Consider the following 19,045-nt stretch of genomic DNA (forward strand, 5'->3'; position numbering starts at 1 on the left):
GAAGATTAAATGAGGACATTTTCATAAAGAAAAAAGTTAGGAGGTGAATTTGGTAAGAATAGGAAGAGGGCAAGAAAGGATAATGGGGGAGGGGTGAATATACATTATCTACATCATAAAAATATCACAATGAAGCCCATTATTGTGCATAGTTAATATACACTAACAGACTGTTTAAAATGCTGAAAATGGGTAGTCACAATCCGACAACTGGGCATGGGGCTCACCTTGTACTCATCTCAGCACTTGGAAGGCTACAGCAGGAGCACTGCCCAAGGCTGAGGCCAGTCTAGGCTACAGAGTGAGACCTCCACCTCAAAATACTAAAGCCAGCACCAAAAAATTAACTTTATGGTCCTCATCTTTATAAACACACATCCATTCTTAGATACAGAGATTTAATATAAAGATAACTATTTTCACTGGTAGAAAGACACAAGACACTTTACAAGTTTGTTTAAAACAAAGACACATTTTTAAAAAACCTAATAAATTTTTAATTAGAATTTTTCCTTCTTTTTTAAACAGAACAAAAAAAAAAAACAGATTACATCAAACCAGAACTTTTCAAATACCTAATTATTATACACATTCCCATCTGTTTTATAGGGAGGACTCTTGGTCAGCTTAAGAGTTTCAGGTAAAATAAGCTGCATAATAGTATATATTACAATAATAAATGTACAATGTTCACATGAAATATATCTTAGAAGCAAGAAAAAGATGCATCTGCATCCAACAGTGACCTGCTAAAATGCCACAACTATTTTTACATTCACTCTTGCAACAGGTTACAAGATGGGTCACTAAGCTCAAATAAATCACTATGATGCACATAAAATACAGAAAGATTGGTTATTTTATATATTATATATTTATATTTTAACACATTAGCATCTGAGACATAGAATGAGAATCTAAAATGTATTCTCTTCTGATAGCAAATCATTTCTTCCTCATAAACATGGTGCCCACAAAGCACACAGGTAAGGCACGAAGGTTCTGTTACAGAATAGTGCGCATCATGGTCACTCAGCCAGAAAACGTGCATTATCTGTGCAAGGTCATGTTGCAAACTAACATATGTACAACAAAAGGAAAACCGAATTTGAAACAGAGACTAAGATTGGTCATTCCAGCTGTTTCACGAATTCACTTGGACCAACAATGATATATCCAGGTTATCTTTTAATCTTTTAGCCAATTTTTAGGTTACAAATAAACCTTGATCAGTAACTATTTTGACCTGAAATCATAAAACAATAATAAAGTAGCTTTACTGAAACAAACACTGATGCACAAACCAAGGGCCATTTGTGCATTTTCTACACTGCAGGCTTTTATGGCCCAACATTCCAAGGATAATTTGTGTAATACATTTTGCTGCAACAACGTGCCTGCTCTACACTGAACATAGAACAGGAGCTATAAACAGACTGGGAAAATGACATAATCCCAATAGCACTGTTAGAGCCCCAGTATTATAATAAATACAGCTTTTCACAAAATGTTTTTCCAGTATCTGCCAATTGCTTCTTTATTGCTCGCATAAATTTGAACTCATTACAACTGGTGCCAGAACTTTCACACAAAATCATACTCAGGCATTTTTTATATAAAAATCTATAAAAAGTATTTTAAACATGTATCTAATACTTCCAGGTATTTGGCTGTTTGATCATCTACGACAATACAGCCATATGTATATATCTGTGTGCATATATAAATATGTAACTGCACGTGTTACATATGTATATAAACACACAGCTATGCACATATATACACAAATTAGATTATGAATAAAATAGAAAGCTTATTTTACTGCTAAAGCAGACATTCTCACAAAACAAGACTTCCACTACCATTAGCATTTATACATATATACAAAAGCCAATTTGAGTACATGTACATCCACTTACAAATGTATGTAACCATTAAAACCAAATAAATTTCCCCATTTTCCAGCTGCAGCAAATGAACCTTTTACAAGCAAGAGAAACCTAAGGTTAAGTGGGAAATGAATAGTTTTACCACAGTAGCCTGCAAGGAACTATGCAGCTGACTGTATACAAAAATTCACATTAGTCCACAAGAAATTATGGAAATATAAAAAGCAGCTTCGCCATGCTTTTGTGTGGTTATCTAAACACTTTTTGGTGCAAAAATATAACCACCATCTCTGAAACGCTTACTATAAAGTCCATGTTCCTCGTGTACAGCCTCAAATGCACTGGCTTAACTGAGCTCCAAACACTAGCGACAACAACTGTGCCACCTGCTCAGCATTGCTGCCTCGCTGCTAAATCCCTCTGGAACCTCAAGATTTCTGCAACTTTCAAACAGCTGTCTTCTGCAATAAAAATATTACATACAAAAAGCATTTTAAAAGGAAGACGGTAAGCCAAACGGGACTTTTCCTATTTAAATAACAGTCCTAGGAGTGAAGGGGCCTTTTCAGGAACTTCCTTGAGAATTGGTTAGGCCAGTCCGAAGGCGCAGGTGAGACATAGAGTTCATATGTTTATTTGATGGCTTCAAGGGAGTGTTGCAAGTAAGAGCCTGGGGAAAGCGATGGTGGTATCTGTCTAGTCGTAAGTATTTTACTGTAACCAACTTCCCTGTTGCAAGATAAAAATCATATTATGCTTAGTATTTGTAGAAAATTAACTGTAGTAGAGAATGAACATGAAGCAAAAGTATCTAAAATCATTCAAAAAATTTTAACCTAAAATTATTCTATTTAAAATCAGGTATAATCTAAGATGCAACTAATTTTCCTTCCCAAATCTTTGTAATATTCAAATTTCTTACCATCAAACCAAGAGCCATGCAAGGCTTTAAAAGCCTTTCCAGCATATTCTGGAGACAGACATTTAACATATACACAACCCTGTACAAAAAGAAAACAGAGAGAGAGAAAAGAAGTCTTAGTTTAACAGCAACAGATATAAACCCCTGTGTTCCATGAGACGTGATTTACCTCACGTGAGTTTTTGTCTACTGCAATATGAACAATGCCATCATTGTCGCTGCATTTTTCTAAAATTGCTTCTTGAATTGCCAGATGCCACTGATCTCCTATTTCCCTGGAATTAAGAGAAACAAAATCAACTGTGCTATTCCTATCTGTACTCACTGTCTCTCACACCACAGTGTAACAAAGGAGTTCAGTCATTTGTCTACCTATATACTTGTAAGGTGTTTCACCTCTTTTTCCACACTAGTGCCAGCACCAGCATTAGAGATGCAAAGGTTGAATACTGTTCTCTTATTGTCATAACACTTTCAAGTCTCCATTTATTTAATATACACTTCAAGTCTCTCTTTCCAAAGCAAAAGGCCCCAGGCCAAACACAGTGCATGGTCGAACCTTCCAAAGCACCTGTTCCAGTACGTTCTCTCATCTGCCTCACTGTGGGCAAAAGGAAAAGTAGCTTCACTTTAAATCTGCCTAACGCAATCAAATGCTGACTGGAGCTGATATTCTAATCAGCAAAGCATGCAGTGGGTCCCTTTGCTTGAGACTTGATAAAAGGAAAACAGCATAACATTTATAGTTAGAAATAATAAAAAAAATTGTTTAGACACAGCATTATAGATGTACCATGCATTTTACACCCAAATACTCCAAATAAAAATTATATGTATGCCTTTTCATAATACTTACATAACTGGGTCAAACATATTTCGAATCTTTAAACATGGTGTCAAACTATTTGGTGGTGAATTTCTTCTATCTAAATGAAATGCTACAAAAAAAAAAATAATTGTGTTACTTGAAATTGTTCCATTTTGTTAAAAGACAATCTTTTAGTTTATTAAAAAATATTTATTGTGTACTTTTAATGAGCCAGTTAATTAGGTGGATTAAGATAGTCATCAAAATCCAGAGCCAATAGTTTGGTGGAAGAAACAGACACTGACAGTGTCTTCCAGGGGGTTCAAGCTGTCATTAAGTCTTAAGGAAACTAGGAAGTTGTAAAAATAACATCCTCATCAATGGGAGCTAAGAATTCCCTGCAGAAGTGAAGCTGACTCTGAGGACTGAAGAATAAGTTAAAGCAGCAGGGAAGAGGAGTGAGAACACATTTCAGGTAGAGGTGAGGTATGTACTGACCCTGTGACAAGATTGTGAATGAAACCCAGTGTGGCTGGAATAGAACAGAAAGACAAGCCTGGGAAAGGAGAAGTCAGACTATCTCAAGTATCCCAACAATGTATAGGAGTAATTTTAAATCACACATGTGTTTTAAGAGGACTCATATGACAAGATCTACCTTTAAATATTAAAAAACTTGAAGTAATTGTGTGGAAAATCAAATAGGCAAAGTGATTTTAAGACAGCCAGAAAGTTTTCTGTTGTCCAAGAGGCAGTGATGTGGAAAAGTGAGGCCAACGGTGGCACAGTGAAGTGGACAGGAGCACACACAGCATGACCTACACAAGGACTGAGCACCAAAGACAAAGGAAACCTGAGGAGGACTTCCAGGGACACGGGGAGCCAAAAGGAGTGGCACCACTAACTAGACTGGGTACCAGAGAAGGACACTGGGACAAGACCGTGAGCTCAAGTCACATCACGGTGAGTTTTCAGACGTCTGAAACTTAGCACCATGAATGTACTACAAACATGCGAGTTATTATACGGAAATGCAATGAAGCCACCACATGAGAAAAGGTGAATACAAAAGTGAACAAGAAAGCAGCTCTGAGAAACTGCAATACAGAAAAGCCCAGAAAAGGGAAAATAAGAAATAAGCAGGAAGAAGGAAGAGGAGGGGCATGGGACACAACATTTGACCGGAAGAAAAGCTCAGTGTGGACGAGAAACCCAGAAAAGGAGCTATTGCCAAAGCCACGAGAAGGCTTGAAGGGCTCAGGTGCCAGAGACAGGCAGAGTCGTGTGAAATGAGTTAAAACTGTTTCTAGTTCCACAGGGTCCTTCTGTGTGCAACTTTTCAAGGAAATCATTTGTTCTTAGCATTTGGAACAATAAAACACTTTTTTAACTGAAAAAAAATTCTCCTTTGGTATATTCTGATTATGGTTTTCCCTCTCTCAAGTCCTCCCAGATCCTCTCCACCCACCCAACTCCATGACTAAAGTCTACTAAAGCTTTTTAAAGTAAAATTGATGGGGGTGGGGTGGGTGGGAATGATATGACTGTGCTTTAAAAATGCAGTTCTAAGACACTTCACTTACCTTTTCTAGGAACACTATACTTAGTAGGAAAGGATTTACTATTAAATCCCCATATATATTGTTTGACATACATGCTTCTCCTGGACAAGGACAAGCACACAACCTTCAAAACTCCTTATATATTTTACCATCTCTCTCTGAAAACACACACACCAGAAAGAAAACCAACAAAGAGAGCTACACAAGATCCTTGGAAGGGAGACACTAAGTAAAGGTATCTTAGTGAGAAACAGGAGGGAGGCAAGCAAAAACTGGAAAACAGTGTTAGTCGTGCACACACACACACACACTGTATACTGCACACATATTAACAATGATAGTAATCATGTAACAATGATTTCATGTGTTCACCAACAAGAATGCAGTTAGAGCTATAATACTAAGCTGCTCCGGTGAACAAATCGGGAAAGATAAAGGAACACCTGCCCTACTACAGACAAAGCAGCTGTGCTCTAACCTTTACACCCCAATGGTGGAGCTGTAAAGGGGAGCTTCACATTCACATGTCTTTGGTTACAGTATTTCGGTTAACTACATAAAGTCCATTTTGAAAAATGAGGAGAAAATCTTTGGTTTTGCTTAGAAATACATACCTTGACCTTGCCATACTTTAGAAGGTATCACTAATATCTTATCACAGGATGCAGAAGGCTGGATCCACCGCCAGACTAGAAAATCTGCACCTCCTATCCTTCGTGTCTCTGTGCGCACTCTGGATTCATTAGCAGCGAGGAAGTCAACAGCTCTGTCCCAGACTTTCTTCATCTTTTTCCTATCACACAAACAAAAGGACAAATTTACTCTACTCTTGGCTTGCCGTCTTTCAGAAATGTCAATGACTAAAGTAACAGCTATTGCTAACTAGCTAGTCCGTCTGTCTATCATCTGTCTGTCTCTCCGCCCCCCAACTAATATACTTGGGACAGTTTACCTAAAGGCCTGTGCCTTGCCTCAAGTTACTGAGTTTCCATCTGCAGAGGTGAGCCGTGAGCATGGCGTCCTCTTGGTTGTCGACTCAGTATCCACTGGGAATGAAGATGTGATCCACATCTTTTAGAATATGGATAATTTTTTTTTAATTTTCAAAAAGTTAGATTCTAGCTTTCATTTTTAAAAGCTTCAATAGTAACAACATAAATACTTAAAATATTACTAAAAACCTAACTAGCTTTTGTCTGGCTCTGTTTTTTAGTACAATGAACATAAGGGGATAAAGAGAAAGACTGACAAACAAGAATAAAAGATGCAGGAATGAGAATAAACCAGCTATCGTATTACACTGTGCAAATCAAGAGGAGAGTAAGTGCTGAAAGGACAGGGGGACGTACAGTCAAGCAGTTTAGAGGAGTCACAATTCTCAATAAGATCCAAGTCTCCCACAGGTACCAACATTCTGGACTTATCTCAACTGAGTACTGATTTACACACCTGTCTTGAGGCTGTATTAAGGAATCTCGAACATGTGGAATCGGCATATAAGGCTGTAAATCTTTATTTTCCTGGCAAGCTTCATTATGACTTCGTAAAACATCTAAAAATAAATCAAAAGCTTTACAAGTAAATCGACTCTGACAACTATGTTGTAGCTAGTTTAGGATTTTATAAATTCTGTACCTATAATCTTTACCACCATGTCGTACATCTGCCTTGTCTCCTCTTCCTCCTTAGTCCAGCGGTATTTCATATAACGTAGAACAACACAGACCATCACCACACCTGAAACATTCACAGGGCCAGCAGTAAGACTGTGGTCAGTAACAGGTACACTGTCGCTAGTAAAGCACTGACCATCTCACTACCCTAATGGAATAATGGAGTGCAAAGGTTTGAATTACCCATATTACCCTTCTTGTGTAAGTCGTTTCTGTAAGGTCAGTTACACAATGTGGTTTATGGCATCTACAGACGTAGGAGTAAGCCCTTGCTCTGACATTTAGTGAGACGCAAGCAATGTAACAGCTTTCTAACCCTAACAACTTACCTAAGCATAACAACAACAACCTATGAGTTACAGTAATGAAAGCACGTCGAAAACGACACCAGAAAGGCATCTGGGGTCTGGTGGACTGTAGAAACTGCACGTCAGTTATATTTGCCAGCTCTTCCTCAGGCCCATAACCAATACACCTATTTAAAAATAATGAAGTAGAGATTAAAATTATAAAAACCACTTTGTAGAATACAAAATCATCAAAGTGTAAATCAAATCCTGTACCTTATTCCAACATCTTTTCCATTTTTTAAAATCCACAGCAATGAAGTATTAAATACATCTTCATACTCAGGATCTAAATCCTAACAAAAAAAATAGAGAACCATTCTCAATAGTCCTATGTAAACTGTCATATAAATACATGCTGCTTTTATTTTAATCACACAAACAGAATAATAAGAACACAGAACTTAGTACCAAAAGAGAAAAGAAAGAAAAGCCACCATCTTCTCATGGTTCCAATGTAACCACTATTAATATTCAGCTAAACTTTCTTTCTGGTTGTATTATATTTACAGATTTAGCTATTGGTTAAATTTGTTTTCAAGTATCATTGTGAAATATTTAATTTTACTTTTTATACATGGAACAGTATTTTCAAATACACAAATGGCAAATTACTGAGACTTGGATGGTTTATGTTTTCAACGTGTGAACCCATTCAGCCCAGAAAGCTCAGCAACCTAGATAGACTATAACTAATGATAAGTTCAGACTTTCAGGTGAAAGTGTATACAGTAGAAAAACTCACACGTGTTGTTCACGGTACTTACAGGCTCTAAGTGGTATCACACAGCATAACAAACAGTACCGGAGAGATGGAAGTAACTCAGTAATCCAGTATTTCTCAACCGAGTTTTTGAAGAAGTTAGTCATACACAGGTAAAGACCAGCTCAAAGTCCAAGACAGACCCAAGAACTTTTATGAGAGAAAAATACAAATCTTCACTGACAGTGGTAGCTACTGTTTTGTTTTGAAATTACTATTTGGGTTAGGGTAATGGTTCAAATGGTAGGGAGTCTGAAAGACAGGCACGAGGAGCAGGGTTCAGATACCCAGCACCCATGTAAAGGCAAGGTACTGCATACATAGAGAGTAAGCACAGCATGGGGAGGGTGGTGGAGGTGGGGACTGGAGGCAGATGCTGGGGGCATGCAGCTAGAGTAGCTAGAACATCAAACCCCATGTTCAGTGAGAGACGCTGTCTCCAAATAGGTGGAAAGGGAGGAAGGAAGATACTTAACATTCTTTGGCCTCTATATGCACAAACTCTTTTCCTCCTCCTCTTCCTCCTCCACCACCACCACCTCTTCTTACTTAGAGGTCTGATGTGGCGTCAAAGAACATCAACAGTTATCTAAACGGTTGTTTAAAATTCTTGCTTAACATTATATTTATGTGAAGCTGTATTTTCTTGACATACTGCAGCCATAACACTATCATAATACACTGAACACAAAAGAATCTAGTTTCCTCTTGATAAGCCAGACATAAAAGCTTTAGCTGTGCAACTGACACCTGGAGTTTGATTTCCAGAAGCCAAGTAAAAAGCTGGATGCAGTGGTGTACATTTATGATAGAAACACTTCTGCAATATGGAGAGGCCACGACAGCAGAATCCTTGGCAAGGAAGTGGGCGAGCTAGCTGGAGTGTCCAGGGCAGCCAGCTAAAACAAGGTGAAACCCACTCCCAAGTCATCCTCTCACCTCCACACTTGTGCCTGCTGTGGCTCTTAGGCATATGTGCACGCACACACATACATTACATTTTAGAAGTATTTTACCATGTAATAAGTTCATTACTATGCCAAATGAGTTCATTATTATTCCAATTTTAACGGTTTTCAGTTTTACTTACTAATGTGATAAAATATTTAAGTATATACTAACATATTTACCATATCAGTCAGCCAGCCACACCTACATAAAAGATATTGCCTCAAAGAATATTCCAAGAATATAAACTTATAAACATAAACACATTTCCCACAAATAAAAGCAATTTAAGGTTCTAAATAATTAGAGAAAATCCAAAAGCATTAATAGTTGGCAGGTATGGTAGATAGGATTCATGTTATTATTGTGTGTGTTGTATGCATGGTGTGGATTGTGTGTAGGTGTGTGCACGTGTGTGTAGGGGGTATGTGGTTGCATATACTGGGGTCTGCATGTGCAGAACAAAGGCTAACACCAGGTATTCCTCAACAGCCTCTTGGTAAATCTGAAATTCACTGGCTGTTAGAAGCACTGACCAACGAGCTTCCCATGTGACTGTCTTCACTTGCCCCTCTTCCCACCACCTCCTAGCACTGGCAGGAGTCACTGTGCCCTGCTTTTAATGTGGGTTCTAGAGATCCAAACTCAGATTCCCATGTTTGCGTAGCAGGCATTTTATGTACTGAGCCATCTCATAGCCTGGGTGTACACGTAAATCAATAATCAAAGTAAAAATTACACATTGTTATCATATATACTATTCTGAAATTGCAGAATATTAATAAATATACAGAGATATCAAAAAAAATTATTTAATTTTCTTTGTTTGGTACTGCGATCAAAACGTTGGGCCTCATGCATACTGGGCAAACCATTCATTCTGTGACAGTCCACCCCGAACCCTATCCAACTTCTTAAACATACTCTGTGTTTCTGAATGCAGCAGAGATTCACACAGGTTCACAGACACCGCCTCCTATGCTAGGAGCTCCAAGCACAGCAGAGCCGCACGCAGCCGAGAGTTCCTGTGCTAACAGGGTCATTTACAAAGCATCACGTCATCCACTTTCTCAAGTGCAAAGGCTGCACTTTAAGTTGTAGCACTCTCTCCTAAAATAACTTTAGAAGTGTTCATTGAATTATTTACCAACAGATTCCTCAGTGACACTGGGAACTGTTTTCACTGGGTCATACTTGTGCTTTCTAGTTCACTGGTAAACTTGCTTTAGCACATCCAAACTGTACAGCGCACAGCTAACTTGCTGGGTGCCATGACTTCCACAAAACTTTTGCTAGGATTTTTAAGAGAATAAAGGTAGCGTACAGGCCATCTACTTGAATTTGCTTTATAGAAAGGGTATCTTTCATTCTCACTCTTATATAACAAGCTGAGTCTTTTATGTGAGAAGTACTTTTGTTTTCTTTTGGAGATGGCCTACCTATGCTGCCTGGCTGGCTAGTCTGGAGCTCTGTATGGATCACGAGCTCTGTATGGATTGACCTCTGGATCATAGGTCAATACTGCACAAAATTAGAACTGCTTTTCAGTTTTGAAACTTAACATTTGATGCATCTGACAATGATTTTAAAACATACATTTTCAGCAGCTATTCTGAAAATCAAGCACGTGTAAGAGCACAAGCATACATTCAGTTAATATTAAAATAATACAACCTAGGAACCTAATGTGGACAGTTCATAAAATGGTCATTGCAAGGTAAAAATAGCTATGTGCCTTTAATTTTGAGAATATTCTTGATATTTTGAGTTGGAGACCAGTAGCTTGGCTACATACATCATACATACATGTCTCCAAAAAAAAATAAAAAAAAGAGCAATACTGGATTTAACCATTGACTTGACTCAATGGGAAGGAATTCCACTTTGTTTTGTTTTTTTGAGACAGGGTTGATTTCTGTATCAAACAGGTCTGGAACTAGATCTTAGTTCCATTACAAACTATATATACACACACTTAGTGAAAAGAAGATAGATTGTCTATGAAATGTGCTACTTTTAACTGCCTCCTTAGAGTGTTCAACTGTTTACCCACAGTTAGACCATCAAAGAAGTGGAGCAGCACAAGGAGGACAGACGCTCTACTTCCACTCCCAGTCTGATCATATTCTAGCTGGGTGACCCAGTTATTAAACTCCTAAGCTTTAGTTTGCTCATAAAGTAGGTTTCATGGCCCCTACCTTGTTAGACCATTGTGAAATTGAGAACGGCACATAGCACCAAAATAAACTGAATACTTGATAAAGCCATAGTTAAAGTCCCGCTTTTTGTTAGAATACTTTTCTCATCTACCAAATTTCTATTAGAAGATTTAACTTTGCATAATGAGAACTAAAGAAAGACAAAAGGAATCAAGAAAAAAAAACTAACTTAAATGGAGTTGGTAATGTGTAGAGATGTAGAAAGCCAGAATACCGTGTTATTTCAGAAGCATTACTGATCAGAAGAGGTAGCCTTTTGCTGAAAGTACTACCCCCATCGCAGGCCTCTTGAGAATACTTTAATTTTCACATAAAACAATGATCAACAACAACAATGATAATAATAAAACAATGATCGACAATGATCAAGGTACCACGCTAAACTGTAAGTCTTTTCTGGTCATAACCTGGCGCATTGGCAGCTATAGTCCTCACAAATCTTAAATACTGCTCACTGTGTCAAAATAAGCAGGTTTTGAAAGCAACTTAGAAGCAGAGCAAGCCCATATCCCCTCACCCCACAGGAAAACCATCATAAAATGTTCCCAGAAGCATTCACGGAAATACAAAGCGTGTGTTTCCTACGGTTTCCACTAGGGGGACCTCTCAACTTTCCACAAATGTAAATCAGCTTTAGCTACCAAATTATGAAAAAGGCTCAATAAAAGCAGTAGGTAAGATTAAAAATACATCTATATAAATACATTCATTAAAACTCCTTTTAAAGGAGAAAGCAGAATAAAGAAAATGATAATAAAATGTAAAGAATGAGAATTACTCATCACGACTACTGAAAACACACCAGACCCCAGGCAAGCTAGTGCGCATTTGTGGGAAGGAGTTCTACAATCCTCCTACACGTGAGCTGAGCCAAGGGCTGAGATGGGATTGGTTCATTTACCCCTACATACAAATAACGTTATCTGTTTTGCAGATGAAATCATAATATAAACACATAAAATAAATACAAGAATTTCTTCATAAACAGAAAGCTTGTTGTATATGCCTTATAATCATTGTTTGATACCATGCTTGCGGGGAGGAGTTCTTATACTGCTACACAGATAAAATAAACTGAGGCTAGACTAGGCTAAACTATCATTCTAAATTAGGAAGCAATCCGAACAGAATCAAAAGCACTTTATAAGCTAATACTCTTTGAAAAAGGAATTTCCTTTCTAGGATTATTTCCTAAGGAAATGACTAGAAAAAAACCAATGCAATACAGTTACATAATAAAATATTGTCCGACAATTTAAAAAAACTTAAGCTGTTTAATGGCAGAGACAAATGTACTAACTTAAAGGTAAATATATGAATATTTATAAATGGAGATATTTGCAGTCATATTAATTTTAAAGATCCACTTTAAAAGACTAAAGAGAGCTATACAAAATGCTACCGGTTACCACTCTACAGTCAATTTAAAACCTTTTTCCCTTTCATTTTCATGTGAGTTATGATAGCAATTTTATATTGAAAATAAAACACTATTTTAAGAAATACTTGAAACTTATCTATTTGAGACTTCATTTTTAGCAAAAAAAATCTTGTTAAGTGATTTTTGTTTGTTCTGCAGGTGTTTTTGGCAGCTATCTGAACTCTATGAATGACATTATAGCCATCACATATTTCACAACACTTGAAGACCTGAAAATGAAACTCCTAAAAAGACTAATAAACACAAATATGCATTCATAAACCCAGATGAATATTAAATATTTAAAGAAAATAACTTTAAGAAATGGAATCTAGAATCTTTTATAAAATGCAGTGAAAGTCTACAGAGTTAGAAACTAAAGAAGAGTGCAATCCTCAATCTGTAACATGAAATAAGAACTGGATACAACTTAGTGAGAGTGCTTGCCCAGCATCTGCAATCCTGGGACTTGATCTACTGGGTTCGATCCCCATCACTGCAAAAACAAATACAAGCAAATACAAACAATAAAAAAAAGAGATCAGAGCAAACCTAACACCAACAAAATCCAACTTTGTGAGTTATAAAATAATTCCTGGAAAACACAACAGGCTCCAGCTAGCTCATCAATATCATGACTTACTACAGACAGTCAGATCATGACTCCAGTGAACGCTGACCCCAAAATTCTCCATCCTGCTGCTGCCAAGTCTAACTCTGGGCACCTCCCTGCTTCTTTGAGCCTCACAGTACTGCTGAAGAGCAGCTACAATCAAGTGGCTGGGAAAGAGAAAGGTGGAAAAAGCCTTGCATGCCAGTCCCTGACCCTTCAAGTCAAATTCCACTTCCAAATACCACCCCATTTCTTTAGTTTTTAGAGTACAGAAGTCAATTTTAAGTCTTGTTGTAAAATCACTTCAATGATCTCATTGAGGAATCATTTGATCACATGACTTCTACAAGATTTGCCGTTCTGCTGAAATATTTTATTGTATGTCTCTTTACACCTCCTCAATCCAATTCCTTCTTTATTCCTACTGCCAATTCTTCTACTCTGAACATTAAGCTGCATGATCAGAACCCACGCTAATTTAAGTAAAAAATTCTTGCAACATTTTGATTCTTTGGCTATTAACAATCTATTAACCATTACATAATCTACAAGTGATGGCAACTTCTACCTAGTTCAAGATAAAAATAAATGAATAAACAAACAAACAAACCAGAGTTGAGCTACAATAAAGCATCATCATTATCACTAGAAACCTTTCTCTAGAAGAGAATGGATTTACTTCAGCAAACACAGAAGTAAAATCTGGGAGGAAGCTACAGTAAGAGCCAGGCACTAAGCTCTCAGTTCTTTATATACTCACTGAAATGTCCCAACACATTTTCAGAGACATTAACAGTTCCCTCTCTAGTCTGGGGAAGGGCTTGGTGGTTAAGAGCACTGGCTGTTTTTCCAGAGGACGCAGGTTCAAGTCCCAGCATCCACAAGGCAGTTCACAACCCTCAATAACAGCAGTTCCAGGGGATCCAACACCCTCTTCTGAACTCCAAGGGCAGCAAGCACACCCATGGTGCATAGACATAAATGCAAGTAAAATACTCCTAGTCGTACAAATATATAAATAAATTTTTAAAAATTTTCACTTTCAACAGAGCATCTTCAGAAAAGTTAAGAGATAGTATAAATATGCAGTGTTAGAATCTGAATCTAGGTCTAACCTTGACCACATTACACTGTCACTCCATCTTACTGTAATGCACATATAAATCATGAATTAAATTAAAACAGTCCACGTTTGATGTATAACACAACTATTATAATTAATTGAAAATTAATTATAAATGTTCAAGTGTATAAAAAAAAGAATCAGTAACTCCATCATTTGATATTAATCAGTTAGGGGTACATAAGGAAAAAAAGGTCAAAGTGAAGACATTATGGGAACAAGATGGAAAAGGAAAAAAAAGAAAGAAAAGAAAAAGAAAATATCCTAGCCAGAACTCCCCAAATATGAGTAATGAATTAGACATTTAGATAGAAGAAACCCAACAAGTCAGAAGAAATACAGCTCTGAAAAACCTGTACATGAGCACATCAAAAGATATCGTCATTGGGGCTGGGGAGAAGGGAGGGGGGCTCAGCTGCTGAAGTACTTGCTTGCATAAGCATGGGGACCTGAGTTCAGATCCCCAGAACGCACGTAAAAAGCCTGGTGTACCGACATGCATCTATAACCCCAGACCTGTGGAGGCAGAGACAGTAGAGCCTTGGAGCTAGCTCTCTGGTCATACAGCTTAGGTGAACCAGTGAGGAGGTCAAGATTCAGGGACCCTGTTTTTCAAAACAAGAAGGGGAGCAATTGAGGCAACTGAGGAAGACAATGTTGACCTCTAGCCTCCCTCATGCACATTTAACCCCCCCCCTCCACTATTATTACTATAAAAAGGCAAAGAAAATTTTAAAGATAAAAGCTACTCGTTGTTGCATAGGAGAACCTATATAATCATTGACAGATTTTGGGGGGCAGAAATCTTAAGAGAGTAAGATGAAATATACAAAGTGTTGAAAGAGGAAGAAGAAAACTCCCTACCAACTAAGAATATCACATATTCAGAAAACTAACCTTCAAAAACTAAGAAAGATTTCCCATAAAAATGTTGTAAAGTTCAATACTATTAAGCTTGCCTTACAAGAAAAGTCAAAAGGCATTTAATATTAAAAGATGCAAATAGAAACATAAAAGCATATAAATATAAAACTTACTTATAAAGGTACATATAAATACAAACACTGTATAATGGTGATACATGTATAAATCACTTCAAACTACAGCATACAAATTAAAAAAATTATGTTTTAAAAGCTTTAAAAATGTTAATGTAAAGAGCTATACATATTAAGGGATATGTATAACATAAAAGACAGAAGAGAAGTAGTGCAAAAGCAATTAAAGCATTTCACTACAAAAAAATTACAAAACAGAATGAATGACGGGAAAACAAGTTTTCCATACAGAGAGAAGTAACTAGAAACAGAAAAAAGAAAAGTTAAGTTTCTCTCATCAATAACAGACTTCAAATGAAAATGGAACCAACCTAATCAATACACTGGGTGGCTAAATGAATAAAAAGCACCCAACTGCCTTCTATGTAAAAGAACCCACTTTAGACTTAAGGGGTACACACAGACTGAAAAGGATAGGAGGGAGAAAGATATGCCAATGTCCTAGAGATTGGATATCTAACACTGTGTATACAGCTACCATACTGTACTGTGCATACATTTAAAAGATTAACAGCAAAGAACTCGTGTTACTTTTTTTGGTTTTTTTTTTGAGACAGGGTTTCTCTCATGTTACTTTTTAAAACCATAATATTTGAAGAGGGGGGAGTAGGAGGAACGACACTTGTTCACACGGAACCCACACAACAGTCTACAAGCTGGACCATATTTCATTTGCAAGCATTTGGATCTTTATGGGATTATCTGCAAGGAACTGGACAGTCATAAAACTTTCCAGGATGGTTCTTAAATTCTATTTTTCCCTCCCACAAATCAGAATGGCAATTTCCTTCTATTTTTCAACTAGTTTCAAGGATGAGTTGAACAGCTCAGAAAATCTCACCTACAAGTCTTCTTAGTCCCCTGAGAGTAAACCCAGCGAAAGCAGATAAACAGATGACTAGCTGCTCGTCTGCTTGCTTGCGTGTTCCCCACCTATCTTAATTCTATCTAAATTTCCCTCCTACCTTTTGCTCTGTTTAAGACAGGGTCTCACTAAGCTGCCCAGGCTGTTCTCTGCTTAGTTCCAAGTGCATTCCCTGCTCCAGTCTCTCAAGCAGCTCCAAGCACAGGCGTGTGTCACGGTGCCCAGCTGTTATCATGCTCTTTACACATTTATGTGCAGTTCTTGATACACAGTATTCTTAAAAAAACACTAAAAACTTCCACTTTCTTTTATTGTATCTGCTTACACGACACTAAATGGTTAAGACTGTTTTTTGTAATTGCATAAACTTCATTATTAAAACAAAAAAATTTACAAATAAAAAGAAAGCACACCAAAATTAACCATACACAAAACCAATGGACTTCTACAGTTAGAACAAGCATTCAGAATAGGGGCTCTAGAGCTTTACATTAGTTACACTTCTACTATCAAATACATTTTATGCACTATTCACCAGCAAAACAACCATGACGTTGTTCTGCCAAATCCACAGAAGTAGAACTAGAGAAACAATTGGCTTTATATCCTTAGATATAAATACACTTCAATCAACTCTATGTCCACAATCTCAGAAAGAAAAAACCCACATGTTCTCTCTTACCAGGAACCTGGCCAATAACACATGTGTATGTAAACAAATTTACAAGAGTAATTAGTGGTTATCTGTGAGTCACAACACCCAAAGGCCATCAGAAAATGCAGATACCTGCATCATAATTCATAACAGTATCAAAATTACAGCTATGAAGTAGCAATAAAAATAATTTTATGGCTGAGGTCCTCACAAAATGAGGCACTGTATTAAAGGGTCAGTGTTAGGATGGTTGAGAACCATTCAGGTAGAGTAACATGAAGAAAACAAACAAAAGCTGAACTTAGGGATGGAAAATGACAAAGTGTAGATAATGCAAATTTATAAAAGAAGTTATAAAAGATATGAAAACTATTCCCTAAGCAGTACAATTAAAGTAATCAAATACTTAATATTTTTGATAATGGTATGGCTATATATAAACTTTAAGAATATGGCTAAAATTCTGATTCCACTGCTTACTTTTAAATATGCAGCTGCTTCTTGGACAGAAAGCATCCTTTGACTGGAACTGCCACATTCATGATCTCCTGAAAAGATTAACATACTAATTTGGAATAAGTACAATATTGAAAAAAAGAGAATTTAAAATTTAAAATATTTTGCAAATGATATAATTACATACACACACACAAACACACACATATATAAAATCAGTAAAGATTGATGAACGCTACTCATGTCTTCTAGAAACAGTTCCAGCAACTACTGTTTTTTTAAAAATATTTATTTATTTACTTATTTATTTATTTATTATGTATACAATATTCTGTCTGTGTGTATGTCTGCAGGCCAGAAGAGGGCACCAGACCTCATTACAGACGGTTGTGAGCCACCATGTGGTTGCCGGGAATTGAACTCAGGACCTTTGGAAGAGCAGGCAATGCTCTTAACCACTGAGCCATCTCTCCAGCCCCCCAGCAACTACTGTTAAATAAGCTTTGGTCTACTAAGAATACCTTCCTCTCGTGTTCTGACCTGTAAGGCAATGCAGGCACGGCATTACTCTGAAGGTTGGTTATTCTCAAAGGGAAACATCCGCTAATTTACACACCGATGACTCAAGGGACTCTGAATTTACTACTGCACTAACCTTACTTCCACACTAAGCCACATCTACTTTCAGAGCACAATCAAGCTCACCGCGGGCAGGACTGCACACCTGAGTACTGTTTAACAGATCAACAGTAAGAGTAGGCCAGAATTTCTACCTATGAACCTGTGACTTAGTTTTTATAAAGGGTGTGTTATAAAAGTTAGAGAAAATTACTTCCTTCTTTAATCTAACTGAAGAGAATCCAAAGCTTTTTTCCAGACTATATGTGGTTGGCTACTAGAGATAATTTTTTTCATAATAAACTTTAGTTCTAAGTTTTTGCTGCCCTATTATTTTCAAGTAGTCTAAAAATACCTTCTTCAACCTAAAAATATAATCTGGGTGTGGTGGCATAGGCTTTTAACCCCAGCTCTCAGGGGGCAGGGGCATGCAGATCTCTGAGTTCGAGGCCGGCCTGGTCTACAGGGTGAATTCAAGGGCAGCCAGGGCTACCCAGAGAAACCCTGTCTCAAAAAATACAAAAACCAAAAACGAAGAAAACAAAAATACAGTAACTAAAGTGAAATCCTGCCACATCTTTCTATAATGAAAGTCTGTTCTTACAGTTTGCTCAAGGAGCCAGGCTGTAAAGGTGGCCGTTAGACAAGGGAAGGAGTAGCTGCTGGATGAACAGGTTTCCAGCTCTACAGTGCATCCTCAGAAACTCCGATTCCACAGACCCACAAGTCAGCAGATGTGGCCTGCTGTCGCTATTTATAAGTGAAGTCTCACTGGGCTATGGTCAAGCTGATTGATCAATATACTATTTATGGTTACTTGCATGTACTAGCAAAAATAAAATAGTTGTGACAGAGGCAGGCTAGTCCACAGAGCCAAAAATATTTACTATGAGGCACTTTTTTTTGTTTGTTTGTTTTGTTTTTCGAGACAGGGTTTCTCTGTGGCTTTGGAGCCTGTCCTGGAACTAGCTCTGTAGACCAGGCTGGTCTCGAACTCACAGAGATCCGCCTGCCTCTGCCTCCCGAGTGCTGGGATTAAAGGCGTGCGCCACCATCGCCCGGCTTATGAGGCACTTTATGGGAAAAAACTTGCCAATGCCCACTCT

At 37.5% G+C, this 19,045-nt stretch overlaps 1 protein-coding gene across 1 annotated transcript in view; it reads right to left on the reverse strand.

The window, feature by feature from the left end:
- Positions 1–543: 543 nt before the first annotated feature.
- Lemd3 (LEM domain containing 3) overlaps positions 544–19,045 on the reverse strand; it is a 46,196-nt gene continuing 27,694 nt past the window's right edge. Inside the window, exons 4-13 of the mRNA XM_050165501.1 lie at positions 17,346–17,413; positions 7,418–7,497; positions 7,184–7,329; positions 6,817–6,918; positions 6,631–6,733; positions 5,796–5,974; positions 3,668–3,749; positions 2,981–3,086; positions 2,812–2,890; positions 544–2,618 (exon numbers count right to left, since the gene is read on the reverse strand). Coding sequence (XP_050021458.1) covers positions 2,455–2,618; positions 2,812–2,890; positions 2,981–3,086; positions 3,668–3,749; positions 5,796–5,974; positions 6,631–6,733; positions 6,817–6,918; positions 7,184–7,329; positions 7,418–7,497; positions 17,346–17,413 — 1,109 coding nt within the window. The 3' untranslated portion in view covers positions 544–2,454. The remainder of the gene's footprint in view (positions 2,619–2,811; positions 2,891–2,980; positions 3,087–3,667; positions 3,750–5,795; positions 5,975–6,630; positions 6,734–6,816; positions 6,919–7,183; positions 7,330–7,417; positions 7,498–17,345; positions 17,414–19,045) is intronic.

The sequence above is a fragment of the Alexandromys fortis genome, unplaced genomic scaffold (assembly GCF_014885135.2).
Source record: "Alexandromys fortis isolate MF-2015 unplaced genomic scaffold, M_Fortis_MF-2015_v1.1 scaffold_154, whole genome shotgun sequence".
NCBI lineage: Eukaryota > Metazoa > Chordata > Mammalia > Rodentia > Cricetidae > Alexandromys > Alexandromys fortis.